The sequence below is a fragment of the Hemiscyllium ocellatum genome, unplaced genomic scaffold (genome assembly GCF_020745735.1).
Source record: "Hemiscyllium ocellatum isolate sHemOce1 unplaced genomic scaffold, sHemOce1.pat.X.cur. scaffold_779_pat_ctg1, whole genome shotgun sequence".
Lineage (NCBI taxonomy): Eukaryota > Metazoa > Chordata > Chondrichthyes > Orectolobiformes > Hemiscylliidae > Hemiscyllium > Hemiscyllium ocellatum.
In genome coordinates this window covers 88,931-102,015 of record NW_026869230.1, presented here as the reverse complement: position 1 = coordinate 102,015, position 13,085 = coordinate 88,931, and the positions used below count along the sequence as shown (strand labels likewise).

The 13,085-nt window shown below is 55.8% G+C and overlaps 1 protein-coding gene across 1 annotated transcript in view; it reads left to right on the top strand.

Moving 5' to 3' along the window:
• Nucleotides 1–12,515, top strand: part of LOC132814273 (rho guanine nucleotide exchange factor 2-like) — a 112,076-nt gene extending 99,561 nt beyond the window's left edge. The window contains exons 18-22 of the mRNA XM_060823458.1: nt 819–860; nt 1,480–1,530; nt 4,152–4,622; nt 10,295–10,535; nt 11,545–12,515. Of these exons, the coding sequence (XP_060679441.1) occupies nt 819–860; nt 1,480–1,530; nt 4,152–4,622; nt 10,295–10,535; nt 11,545–11,663 (924 nt within the window). The 3' untranslated portion in view covers nt 11,664–12,515. The remainder of the gene's footprint in view (nt 1–818; nt 861–1,479; nt 1,531–4,151; nt 4,623–10,294; nt 10,536–11,544) is intronic.
• The last annotated feature ends 570 nt before the right edge of the window (nt 12,516–13,085 follow it).

Genomic DNA, 13,085 nt, shown 5'->3' with positions numbered 1-13,085 from the left:
TCCCACACTCTGTCCCTCCCTCCCTCTCTCTCTCCCACACTCTGTCCCTCCCTCCCTCTCTCTCTCCCACACTCTGTCCCCCTCTCTCACTCTCACACACTCTGTCCCTCACTCTCTCTCTCTCTCTTTCCAACACTCTGTCCCTCTCTCTCTCCCCCACACTCTCTCCCTCCCTCTCTCCCACACTCTGTCCCTCTCTCTCTCTCTCTCTCCCACACTCTGTCCCTCTCAGTCTCCCACACTCTGTCCCTCCCTCCCTCTCACTCTCCCACACTCTGTCCCTCCCTCCCTCTCAGTCTCCCACACTCTGTCCCTCCCTCTCTCTCTCTCTCCCCCACACTCTGTCCCTCCCTCTCTCTCACTCTCCCACACTCTGTCCCTCCCTCTCTCTCTCTCTCCCCCACACTCTGTCCCTCCCTCTCTCTCACTCTCCCACACTCTGTCCCTCTCTCTCATTCTCCCACACTCTGACCCTCCCTCTCTCTCTCTTTCCCACACTCTGTCCCTCTCTCTCATTCTCCCACACTCTGTCCCTCTCTCTCTCTCCCTCCCACACTCTGTCCCTCCCCCCCCCTCTCCCTCCCACGCTCTGTCCCTCCCTCTGTCACTTTCTCTTCATCTCTGACTATGTCTGTCTGTCTCTGAACTCTTTCTCTGCCTCTCCTTCTCTCTCTGTCCCTGTCTCTCTCCTGCTGTCTCTCTCTACCCCTCTGCCTATCTCTCCTTTCCCTCTCTCTCCCTCTCTGTCTCTCTCTCTCCCAACATGGTATGACTCCCTCTACCTGGTGGTAAAATTGACCTCTTTATCTGTCTCCTAGGATCGAAACGGGAACCAGATTTTGGTGAAGTCCCACAATGAGGTGAGAGGGGGAGGGGTGGAGGGGATTGAGTAGCCGGTGGGACAGCACGGTGGGGAGGGGGGTGGAGGGAGGTGTCACGGTGTCAGTCAGCGTAACCCTGGGTGTGTGAGATCGGATCTCACCGAGAGGGGACTGGAATGGGAGCACTCCTTGATGGACAGTCATCACTCTAACCTTGTCCTCCCACTCTCCCTCCCTCCCTCTCTCTCTCTCCCTCTCTACCTCCCTCCCTCTCTCTCTCTCCCTCCCTCCCTCTCTCTCTCTCTCTCCCTCTCTCCCTCCCTCCCTCGCTCTCTATCTCCCTCTCTCTCCCTCCCTCTCTCTCTCCCTCTCTCCCTCCCTCTCTCTCTCTCTCTACCTCCCTCCCTCTCTCTCTCTCTCTACCTCCCTCCCTCTCTCTCTCTCTCCCTCCCTCCCTCTCTCTCTCCCTCTCGCCCTCCCTCCCCTCTCTCTCTCTCCCTCCCTCCCTCTCTCTCTCTCCCTCTCTCCCTCCCTCCCTCACTCTCTCTCTCCCTCTCCCTCTCTCTCCCTCCCTCCCTCTCTCTCTCTCTCCCTCCCTCCCTCTCTTTCTCTCTCTCTCTCTCTCTCCCTCCACACTCCCTCTCTCTCTCTCTTGCAGGAGATCATATTTGGACTCTGCCGACTCTCATCCATGCTGCATGGTCTACAGGTAGGTCTCTCCTCGTTCCCCACCACACCGCGTGCTCTCTCTCTCTCTCACGTATCCACAAGGTTAGATTCTCTCCCTCTACCTCTCTCTCTCACTCTCTCTCTCTCTCTCACACATATCCGCGAGGTTCGATTCTGTCTCTCTCTCTCTGACATATCCACAAAGTTAGATTCTCTCCCTCTACCTCTCTCTCTCTCTCTCTCTCTCCCTCTCACGTATCCACAAGGTTAGATTCTCTCTCTCTCTCTCTCTCTCTCTCTCTCTCCCTCTCACGTATCCACAAGGTTAGATTCTGTCTCGCTGTCTCTCTCTCTCTCTCTCTTTCACCATCTCACATTCCCTCTCTCATTTCTCCTGATGGCGGTGAATATTCCGGAGTTTGGCATCATCGATGTTTTTCTTCAGTGAGTCACGGGGGCGTAGGGGGTGGGGGGGGTGGGGTGGGGGGTGGGGAGGGGGGTAGGTGAGCCACCATCTTGAAATGCTTCAGTTGCCCTGCCCCGGTGTGGTGTATGGATACAGTGCCCTGTTAGGGAGGACATTCCATTATTCTGACCCCGAAGGAATGGCCGATATATATTCCGGGACGGTGTTGGGGGAGGGGTATTGGCGGGGAACCTGTTTTCCCCATGTATCCGCTGCCCCTCGCTCGATGCCCCCCCCCCCCCAGAGCGAGGAGGTTTGGAAGGTGCGATATTGTATCTGCAGAATTTGGATTTGGCTTGCCATGACAGTTTTCCCTGGAAACGGCGATTCCCGAATCCTTGACTTTCCACAGTCCTTCTCCATTGAAATAATATTCACCTCCTCCACTCCTCCTGCCAAAATGCACAGCCAACTGGAGACAACACGGTGGCTGTGGTCAGAGCCGCTGCCTCATGGCGCCAGGGACCCAGGATTGACTCCAACCTCGGGCGACTGTTGTGGAGTTTGCACATTCTCCACCCCCTCCCACCACCGTGGGGGTCTGCATGGGTTTCCTCTGGGTGCTACGGTTTCCTCCCATGGTCCAAAGATGCACAGGTTAGGGTGGATTGGCCATGGGAAATTGTCCCATAGTGCCCAGGGGTGTGCAGGTTAGGGTGGATTGGCCATGGGAAATTGTCCCATAGTGCCCAGGGATGTGCAGGTTAGGGTGGATTGGCCATGGGAAATGCAGGTTTACAGCGATAGTTTAGGGGGTTGGTCTGGGTGGTATGCTTTTCAGAGGGCCGGTATGGACTCATTGGGCCGAATGGCCTGCTTCCGCACTGTCTGAATTCAATGCTATTCCAGGAAACTGACCCAAATACCCTCTGTGGTCCCTTCCTCTGCCAATCTGATGTTCCCATATGGAGATGGATCCATTACATTTCTGTTCATTGGCTCGTGTTTTAACCTCCATTCCAATGCCTAATGGTGGAAATAAAGGGTCACGATTAATGTTTTAACGTAGGTCAAAGTGCCTGCAGAGGTGAAGGTTAAAGGGTTAGAGTCTCGTGCAAGGTTCAGGTGTCAGAGAAGGTGGAGTCTCGTCTAAGGTTCAGGGTTTGGAGTCCAGTCCAATGTTCACGGGTTGAAAGAGGTGAAAGGTCAAGGGTTAGAGTCTAATCCAAAGATTAGGGGTTGGAGGAGGTGACATGTCAAGGGTTAGGGTCGAATGCAAGGTTCAGGGTTCCGAAGAGGTGAAAGGTTGTTGGTTGTAATCTCATCCAAGGTTCAGGGGGCACAGAAGAGGTGAAGGGTCAAGGGTTAGAGACTAATCCAAGGTTCAGGTGGCATAGAGGAGGTCAAGGGTTAGAGTCTAATCCAAGGTTCGGGGGGCACAGAAAAGGTGAAGGGTCAACGGTTAGAGTCTAGTCCAAGGTTCAGGGGGCACAGAAAAGGTGAAGGGTCAAGGGTTAAGAGTCTAATCCAAGGTTCAGGGGGCACAGAAAAGGTGAAGGGTCAAGGGTTAGCACCTAATCCAAGGTTCAGGGGGCACAGAAAAGGTGTAAGGGTCAAGGGTTAGCGTATAATCCAAGGTTCAGGGGCACAGAAGAGGTAAAGGGTCAAGGGTTAGAGACTAATCCAAAGTTCAGGCGGCATAGAAGAGGTCAAGGGTTAGAGTTTAATCTAAGGTTTGGGGGCACAGAAAAGGTGAAGGGTCAAGGGTTAAGAGTCTAATCCAAGGTTCAGGGGGCACAGAAAAGGTGTAAGGGTCAAGGGTTAGCGTATAATCCAAGGTTCAGGGGCACAGAAGAGGTAAAGGGTCAAGGGTTAGAGACTAATCCAAAGTTCAGGCGGCATAGAAGAGGTCAAGGGTTAGAGTCTAATCTAAGGTTTGGGGGCACAGAAAAGGTGAAGGGTCAAGGGTTAGCATCTAATCCAAGGTTCAGGGGCACAGAAGAGGTAAAGGGTCAAGGGTTAGAGTCTAATCCAAGGTTCAGAGGTCAAGAGCAGGAGATAACCTGAGGGGTCCTGTGGTGGGGTTGCTGGGGTTAGGGTCAGTAACGCTCAGTCTGTGGGGGAGGGGGTGAACCATTGAGCTGGTGCTGTGTATGTGTCTCTGTGACCCCTGATCTCTCACCGTCTCTCTCTCTCTCTCTCTCTCTCTGTGTCTGTTACCCCCTCCCACCCACCCCCTGACTCCCCGACCCCAGGCCATCGTGGTCAAGCAGGACTCGGTGCTGGAGTCCCAGCGGCAGCAGCTGGGAGAGCAGAGGGAGCGACTGTGTCGCCAGAGCTCCCGGGGCGAGGGCCCGCTGGGCGACCAGGAGAGGCTGCGCAGCGCGGAGCAGCAGCGGGAGGAGCTGGTGGGCCTGAGGAGGCAGCACGGCCTTCTGCAGGAGGAGTTCCAGCGGTGCCGCCGAAGCTGCGAGGAGAAAACCCAGGAGCTGCGGGCCCTGGAGGCCAGGCTGCACGAGGCCCACAGGAGCCAGGCCCAGCTGCGGGGCCAGCTGGAAGAGCTCAGCCGCCAGGCCCCGGCTCCAGCCCAGGCCCAGGACCAGGCCCAGGCCCAGGACCAGGCCCAGGCCCAGGCCCAGGCCCAGCTGCGCAGGGGGCGGCGCAAGGCCCACACGCGGCAGCTCAGCCTGCCCTCGGCCCAGTTCACCGGACTGAGCCCGACACAGGTGGGGGCCTGGGGGGGTTGGGGAGGGGAGAGGAGGGAGGTGACTGGGGAACAAGGAGGAGGGGACTGGGCTGCAGTGTTGGAGGGGGGGAGGGGGAAGAAGACACTCCCCTCAATGCAGGCCGTCCCCATTTCCCTCCCCCTCCCTCACCCACCCCTCTGCACCCCCCACTCCGCCTTCACTCCCAACCTCACTCTTACCCTCTCACTCCCTCCACCCCCGCCCTTCTCCCTCCCCTGTACTCACCCCTCCCCTCCCTCACTTCTCCCTCCTCTCCCTCCCCCTCACGCTCCATTCCTCTCCTCCTCATTCCCCCCACATGCCCCTCACTTCCCCCCTCCCTCTCACTCTTCCCTCCCCTCCCTCCACTCATTCCTGCCACACACCCCGCCCCCCCCCAACGGCACCCTCTCACTTCCCCCTCACCCTCACTCCACTCTCCGCTCCACACCCCCACACTACCTCCCCTCCCTGCGCCCTCACTCCTCCCTCCCTCTCGCTCCCCCTCCCCGTCCCCTCCTTCCCCCTCATTCCCCTCGCTCCCCCTCCCCCCACTGTCCCCTCTTTCCACCTCAACCCCCTCTCTCCCCCTCCCTGACTCACTGTCCACCTTCCCGACCCTCCACCCAGGACCGGCGATCCGTGTTCCCGTTAATGATCAGTGTTTCCCTCTCCGTGTTCCCGTTAATGATCAGCGTTCCCTCCTCCGTGTTCCCGTTAATGATCAGCGTTTCCTCTCCGTGTTCCCGTTAATGATCAGTGTTTCCTCTCCGTGTTCCCGTTAATGATCAGTGTTTCCCTCTCCGTGTTCCCGTTAATGATCAGCGTTCCCTCCTCCGTGTTCCCGTTAATGATCAGCGTTCCCCTCCGTGTTCCCGTTAATGATCAGCGTTCCCTCTCCGTGTTCCCGTTAATGATCAGTGTTTCCCTCTCCGTGTTCCCGTTAATGATCAGCGTTCCCTCCTCCGTGTTCCCGTTAATGATCAGCGTTTCCCTCCGTGTTCCCGTTAATGATCAGCGTTCCCTCTCCGTGTTCCCGTTAATGATTAGCGTTTCCCTCTCCGTGTTCCCGTTAATGATGAGCGTTTCCCCCTCCGTGTTCCCGTTAATGATCAGTGTTTCCTCTCCGTGTTCCCGTTAATGATCAGCGTTTCCCTCTCCGTGTTCCCGTTAATGATCAGCGTTTCCCTCTCCGTGTTCCCGTTAATGATGAGCGTTTCCCCCTCCGTGTTCCCGTTAATGATCAGCGTTACCCTCCGTGTTCCCGTTATTGATCAGCGTTTCCCCCTCCGTGTTCCCGTTAATGATCAGCGTTACCCTCCGTGTTCCCATTAATGATCAGCGTTCCCTCTCCGTGTTCCCGTTAATGATCAGCGTTTCCCTCCGTGTTCCCGTTAATGATCAGTGTTTCCCCCTCCGTGTTCCCATTAATGATCAGCGTTTCCCTCTCCGTGTTCCCATTAATGATCAGCGTTCCCTCTCCGTGTTCCCGTTAATGATCAGCGTTTCCCCCTCCGTGTTCCCGTTAATGATCAGCTTTTCCCTCTCCGTGTTCCCGTTAATGATCAGCGTTTCCCTCCGTGTTCCCGTTAATGATCAGCGTTTCCCTCTCCGTGTTCCCGTTAATGATCAGCATTTTCCTCCGTGTTCCCGTTAATGATCAGTGTTCCCCTCCGTGTTCCCGTTAATGATCAGCGTTTCCCACTCCGTGTTCCCGTTAATGATCAGCGTTTCCCTCCGTGTTCCCGTTAATGATCAGCATTTCCCACTCCGTGTTCCCGTTAATGATCAGCGTTTCCCTCTCCGTGTTCCCGTTAATGATCAGTGTTTCCCCCTCCGTGTTCCCATTAATGATCAGCGTTTCCCTCTCCGTGTTCCCGTTAATGATCAGCGTTCCCCCTCCGTGTTCCCGTTAATGACCAGCGTTTCCCTCCGTGTTCCCGTTAATGATCAGCGTTCCCTCTCCGTGTTCCCGTTAATGATCAGCGTTTCCCTCTCCGTGTTCCCGTTAATGATCAGTGTTTCCTCTCCGTGTTCCCGTTAATGATCAGCGTTCCCCTCCGTGTTCCCGTTAATGATCAGCGTTTCCCCCTCTCCGTGTTCCCGTTAATGATCAGCGTTTCCTCTCCGTGTTCCCGTTAATGATCAGCGTTACCCTCCGTGTTCCCGTTAATGATCAGTGTTTCCCCCTCCGTGTTCCCGTTAATGATCAGTGTTTCCTCTCCGTGTTCCCGTTAATGATCAGTGTTTCCCTCCGTGTTCCCGTTAATGCTCAGCGTTCCCTCTCCGTGTTCCCGTTAATGATCAGCGTTTCCCTCCGTGTTCCCGTTAATGATCAGTGTTTCCCTCGGTATTCCCGTTAATGATCAGCGTTTTCCTCTCCGTGTTCCCGTTAATGATCAGCGTTTCCCCCTCTCCGTGTTCCCGTTAATGATCAGCGTTCCCTCCTCCGTGTTCCCGTTAATGATCAGCGTTCCCTCTCCGTGTTCCCGTTAATGATCAGCGTTTCCCTCTACATGTTCCCGTTAATGATCAGCGTTTCCCTCCGTGTTCCCGTTAATGATCAGCGTTTCCCTCCGTGTTCCCGTTAATGATCAGTGTTCCCCCTCCGTGTTCCCGTTAATGATCAGCGTTTCCCTCTCCGTGTTCCCGTTAATGATCAGCGTTCCCTCTCCGTGTTCCCGTTAATGATCAGCGTTTCCCTCCATGTTCCCGTCAATGACCAGCGTTTCCCTCCGTGTTCCCGTTAATGATCAGCGTTTCCCTCCGTGTTCCCGTTAATGATCAGTGTTTCCCTCTCCGTGTTCCCGTTAATGATCAGCGTTCCCTCTCCGTGTTCCCGTTAATGATCAGTGTTCCCCCTCCGTGTTCCCGTTAATGATCAGTGTTCCCTCTCCGTGTTCCCGTTAATGATCAGCGTTTCCCTCTCCGTGTTCCCGTTAATGATCAGTGTTTCCCTCTCCGTGTTCCCGTTAATGATCAGCGTGTCCCTCCGTGTTCCCGTTAATGATCAGCGTTCCCTCTCCGTGTTCCCGTTAATGATCAGCGTTTCCCTCCGTGTTCCCGTTAATGATCAGCATTTCCCACTCCGTGTTCCCGTTAATGATCAGCGTTCCCTCTCCGTGTTCCCGTTAATGATCAGCGTTTCCCTCTCCGTGTTCCCGTTAATGATCAGCGTTTCCCCTCCGTGTTCCCGTTAATGATCAGCGTTTCCCTCTCCGTGTTCCCGTTAATGATCAGTGTTCCCCCTCCGTGTTCCCGTTAATGATCAGCGTTTCCCTCCATGTTCCCGTTAATGATCAGCGTTCCCTCCTCCGTATTCCCGTTAATGATCAGCGTTTCCCCCTCCGTGTTCCCGTTAATGATCAGCGTTCCCCCTCCGTGTTCCCGTTAATGATCAGCGTTTCCCTCTCCGTGTTCCCGTTAATGATCAGCGTTCCCCCTCCGTGTTCCCGTTAATGATCAGCGTTTCCCCTCCGTGTTCCCGTTAATGATCAGTGTTCCCCCTCCGTGTTCCCGTTAATGATCAGTGTTCCCCCTCCGTGTTCCCGTTAATGATCAGCGTTCCCTCTCCGTGTTCCCGTTAATGATCAGCGTTTCCCTCTGTGTTCCCGTTAATGATCAGCGTTTCCCACTCCGTGTTCCCGTTAATGATGAGCGTTTCCCCCTCCGTGTTCCCGTTAATGATCAGCGTTTCCCTCCGTGTTCCCGTTAATGATCAGCGTTTCCCTCTCCGTGTTCCCGTTAATGATCAGCGTTTCCCTCTCCGTGTTCCCGTTAATGATCAGCGTTACCCTCCGTGTTCCCGTTAATGATCAGCGTTTCCCCCTCCGTGTTCCCGTTAATGATCAGCATTTCCCTCCGTGTTCCCGTTAATGATCAGTGTTCCCCTCCGTGTTCCCGTTAATGATCAGCGTTTCCCTCCGTGTTCCCGTTAATGATCAGTGTTTCCCCTCCGTGTTCCCGTTAATGATCAGCGTTTCCCTCTCCGTGTTCCCGTTAATGATCAGTGTTCCCCCTCCGTGTTCCCGTTAATGATCAGCGTTTCCCTCCGTGTTCCCGTTAATGATGAGCGTTTCCCACTCCGTGTTCCCGTTAATGATCAGTGTTTCCCTCCGTGTTCCCGTTAATGATCAGCGTTTCCCTCTCCGTGTTCCCGTTAATGATCAGCGTTTCCCACTCCGTGTTCCCGTTAATGATCAGCGTTTCCCTCCGTGTTCCCGTTAATGATCAGCGTTTCCCACTCCGTGTTCCCGTTAATGATCAGCGTTTCCCTCCGTGTTCCCGTTAATGATCAGTGTTTCCCTCCGTGTTCCCGTTAATGATCAGCGTTTCCCTCTCCGTGTTCCCGTTAATGATGAGCGTTTCCCCCTCCGTGTTCCCGTTAATGATCAGCGTTACCCTCCGTGTTCCCGTTAATGATCAGCGTTTCCCCCTCCGTGTTCCCGTTAATGATCAGCGTTACCCTCCGTGTTCCCGTTAATGATCAGTGTTTCCTCTCCGTGTTCCCATTAATGATCAGCGTTTCCCTCTCCGTGTTCCCGTTAATGATCAGCGTTTCCCTCCGTGTTCCCGTTAATGATCAGCGTTTCCCTCTCCGTGTTCCCGTTAATGATCAGCGTTTCCCTCCGTGTTCCCGTTAATGATCAGCGTTTCCCTCTCCGTGTTCCCGTTAATGATCAGCATTTCCCTCCGTGTTCCCGTTAATGATCAGTGTTCCCCTCCGTGTTCCCGTTAATGATCAGCGTTCCCTCTCCGTGTTCCCGTTAATGATCAGCGTTTCCCTCTCCGTGTTCCCGTTAATGATCAGCGTTTCCCTCCGTGTTCCCGTTAATGATCAGCTTTTCCCTCTCCGTGTTCCCGTTAATGATCAGTGTTTCCCCCTCCGTGTTCTCGTTAATGATCAGCGTTTCCCTCTCCGTGTTCCCGTTAATGATCAGCGTTTCCCTCCGTGTTCCCGTTAATGATCAGCGTTCCCCCCTCCGTGTTCCCATTAATGATCAGCATTTCCCCCTCCGTGTTCCCGTTAATGATCAGCGTTTCCCTCCGTGTTCCCATTAATGATCAACGTTTCCCTCCGTGTTCCCGTTAATGATCAGCGTTTCCCCCTCCGTGTTCCCGTTAATGATCAGCGTTTCCCTCTCCGTGTTCCGTTAATGATCAGCGTTTCCCTCTCCGTGTTCCCGTTAATGATCAGCGTTCCCTCTCCGTGTTCCCGTTAATGATCAGCGTTTCCCTCTCCGTGTTCCCGTTAATGATCAGCGTTCCCTCTCCGTGTTCCCGTTAATGATCAGCGTTCCCTCTCCGTGTTCCCGTTAATGATCAGCGTTTCCCTCTCCGTGTTCCCGTTAATGATCAGTGTTTCCCTCTCCGTGTTCCCGTTAATGATCAGCGTTCCCCCTCCGTGTTCCCGTTAATGATCAGCGTTCCCCTCCGTGTTCCCGTTAATGATCAGTGTTCCTCTCCGTGTTCCCGTTAATGATTTACGTTTCCCTCCGTGTTCCCGTTAATGATCAGCGTTCCCCCTCCGTGTTCCCGTTAATGATCAGCGTTTCCCCCTCCGTGTTCCCGTTAATGATCAGTGTTTCCCTCGGTATTCCCGTTAATGATCAGCGTTTCCCCCTCGGTATTCCCGTTAATGATCAGCGTTTTCCCCTCGGTATTTTCGTTAGAGTTCCGAGCAGCGTCGCAGAAGCATGGATGCGAGTTGCCTCCAGGTTAGCCCGGACTTCGTTGGTGAGCCCAGAGAGGGGCTGAATGGCCAGGAAAGGCCAGAGCTCGAGCTCTCCCGGTGTGAAGGGGCAGAGAGTGGGACCGTGCGGGAGGGTACCCTCACCCCGCACCAGGAATACCGGGTCGAGGAGGAGGACGAGGAGGAGGCCGGGTCCCAGTCGGAGGGTGAGGAAACCTCAGGTAAGGGCAGGGCGATCACCCCCATCCCAAACCCACCCACCACCCACACACCGCACCTTCCCCTGGGAACACTGCACACAGAGATGGGTCAGCGCTGAGGGAGCGGGCGCTGTCGGAGGGTCAGTGCTGAGGGAGCGGGCGCTGTCGGAGGGTCAGTGCTGAGAGAGTGGGTGCTGTCGGAGGGTCAGTGCTGAGGGAGCTGGCGCTGTCGGAGGGTCAGTGCTGAGGGAGTGGGCACTGTCGGAGGGTCAGTGCTGAGGGAGTGGGCACTGTCGGAGGGTCAGTGCTGAGAGAGTGGGTGCTGTCGGAGGGTCAGTGCTGAGGGAGCGGGCACTGTTGGAGGGTCAGCTCTGAGGGAGCAAGCACTGTCGGAGGGTCAGTGCTGAGGGAGCGGGCGCTGTCAGATGGTCAGTGCTGAGGGAGTGGGTGCTGTGGGAGGTTCAGCGCTGAGGGAGTGGGCGCTGTCGGAGGGTCAGTGCTGAGCGAGCGGGCACTGTGGGAGGTTCAGCGCTGAGGGAATGGGCACTGTCGGAGGGTCAGTGCTGAGGGAATGGGCGCTGTTGGAGGGTCAGTGCTGAGGGAGTGGGCGCTGTCGGAGGGTCAGTGCTGAGGGAATGGGCACTGTCGGAGGGTCAGTGCTGAGGGAGTGGGCGCTGTCGGAGGGTCAGTGCTGAGGGAATGGGCACTGTCGGAGGGTCAGTGCTGAGGGAGTAGGCGCTGTCGGAGGGTCAGTGCTGAGGGAATGGGCACTGTCGGAGGGTCAGTGCTGAGGGAATGGGCACTGTCGGAGGGTCAGTGCTGAGGGAATGGGCACTGTCGGAGGGTCAGTGCTGAGGGAATGGGTGCTGTTGGAGGGTCAGCGCTGAGGGAGTGGGCACTGTCGGAGGGTCAGACCTGAGGGAGTGAGGGAGTGGTTCTGCGATGGATGAGAGATCTCCCTCCCCTCTCCCCTCCCTCTGGAAATCCCGACTCTCACTCGAAGCCCTTTGGCCTCTCCCCCTTGCTGCAGGACCCGAGGAGACACAGAACATTCCGGAAGGCGATGGGCCGTCCGGAACGGGCGTGGCCTCCAACGATGAGGAACTGGCCGAGGAAGACGAGGAGGATGACGATGACCTGTACTATTGAACTCTGAAATGCGGCCCCCCCCCCCACCCTCAACCCGACACCCCTTTACCTCCCTGCGCCACCCACCCCCTTGGCTGAGGTGGGGGGGAGGGGCATATTTAAAGTGACCTCCCCCCATCTTCAGGAGGGGACTTGTGTGAGGGAGAGAGAGAGTGTGTGGGTTGGGTTGGGGGTCGAGGTGGGTGGGAGGGGAGCCTTGAAACAGTCCCCTCACTGGATTATCATTTGGAAAACCGCCCGTTTCTCTTGTTTCCCACCCTCCCCACACGTTATTTTAAACCTTGACCCAATTATTTAGAGTTGGTGGTCTATTAAACAAGGTGTCCTGCAGTGCAGGAATTTTAAGGTCTGATCACTGTTAAAAGTCCGTGTCTGACTCAGGACCAAGTTTGTCTGGGGTGGGGGTGGGCAGCAGTTGAGGGGGGAGGGGGAGGGTGGTTTCGGAGGGGGAACGCCCCGCGTTCATCACGCACACCCTCACCCCCTCCTCACAAACCATTTTGTTTTATTTATTAATCCAATCGTTCGAGTCAGGCAGGACTCAAACCGGGGGTCTCTCCCCACCCCCACCCCACACCGAGGGACGTTATCTGGGTCCCACTACGGCCGTCTCCGTCCCCCTCCCCAAAAACCCCGCCAACCCATTTACAATGGGGCTTTCCTATGTCAACAGTCACGTCTCACACACACACATCTGCTCCATATCCACTGCCAGCGCCACCAGTGGCTGGAGGCCGGGACTGCAGCGCCTCCAGGAGTGGGGGATGGGGGTGGGGGAGGCTTTTTTGGATTCGTTCCAATGTTTCCCGGCAAGAAAAGGATTTTCAGTTCACAAATGCCAAAGATTTTGGAGGTGGGGGTGGGGGAAGGAGGGTTGTTGGGGGGGTGGTGGGGAGGGGGTGTTGGAAGTCGTGAGGAGATGGAGGGAGGGGGTTTCTGAGGATGCGGGGCAGGGGTTAGGAGGTGCAGCCTCAGGGGCATGGGGAGGGATTTCAAGGGCGAGGGAGAGAGAGAAGCCCCCAGCCCCCGCTCTCAGATGTGAAGCTGAACCGCGATGTGGTCAGTGATTTGTCTGCATAGGAGCCCGGGGGACCGCAGCGAGAGAGAGAGAGGGACTCCCCTATCCCTCCAGAAACTTCCCCCTGCCAACATCCCACCCCCAACCCCGTCCCTGCAGGGACTGTCTGGGACACAGCGCCAAGTTCAAGCCCAACGGCTGGAGGTTACGGTTCATTGGAAAAGTGAAACACACACACACGCGCACACTCACACTCACACTACACTCGCTCACTCACACACACACACACACTCACACACACACACTCACTCATTCTCCCACACACACACTTACACTCTCAAATACACACTTACACACACACACTCACACACACTTACACTCACACACTCACTCTCACCACACTT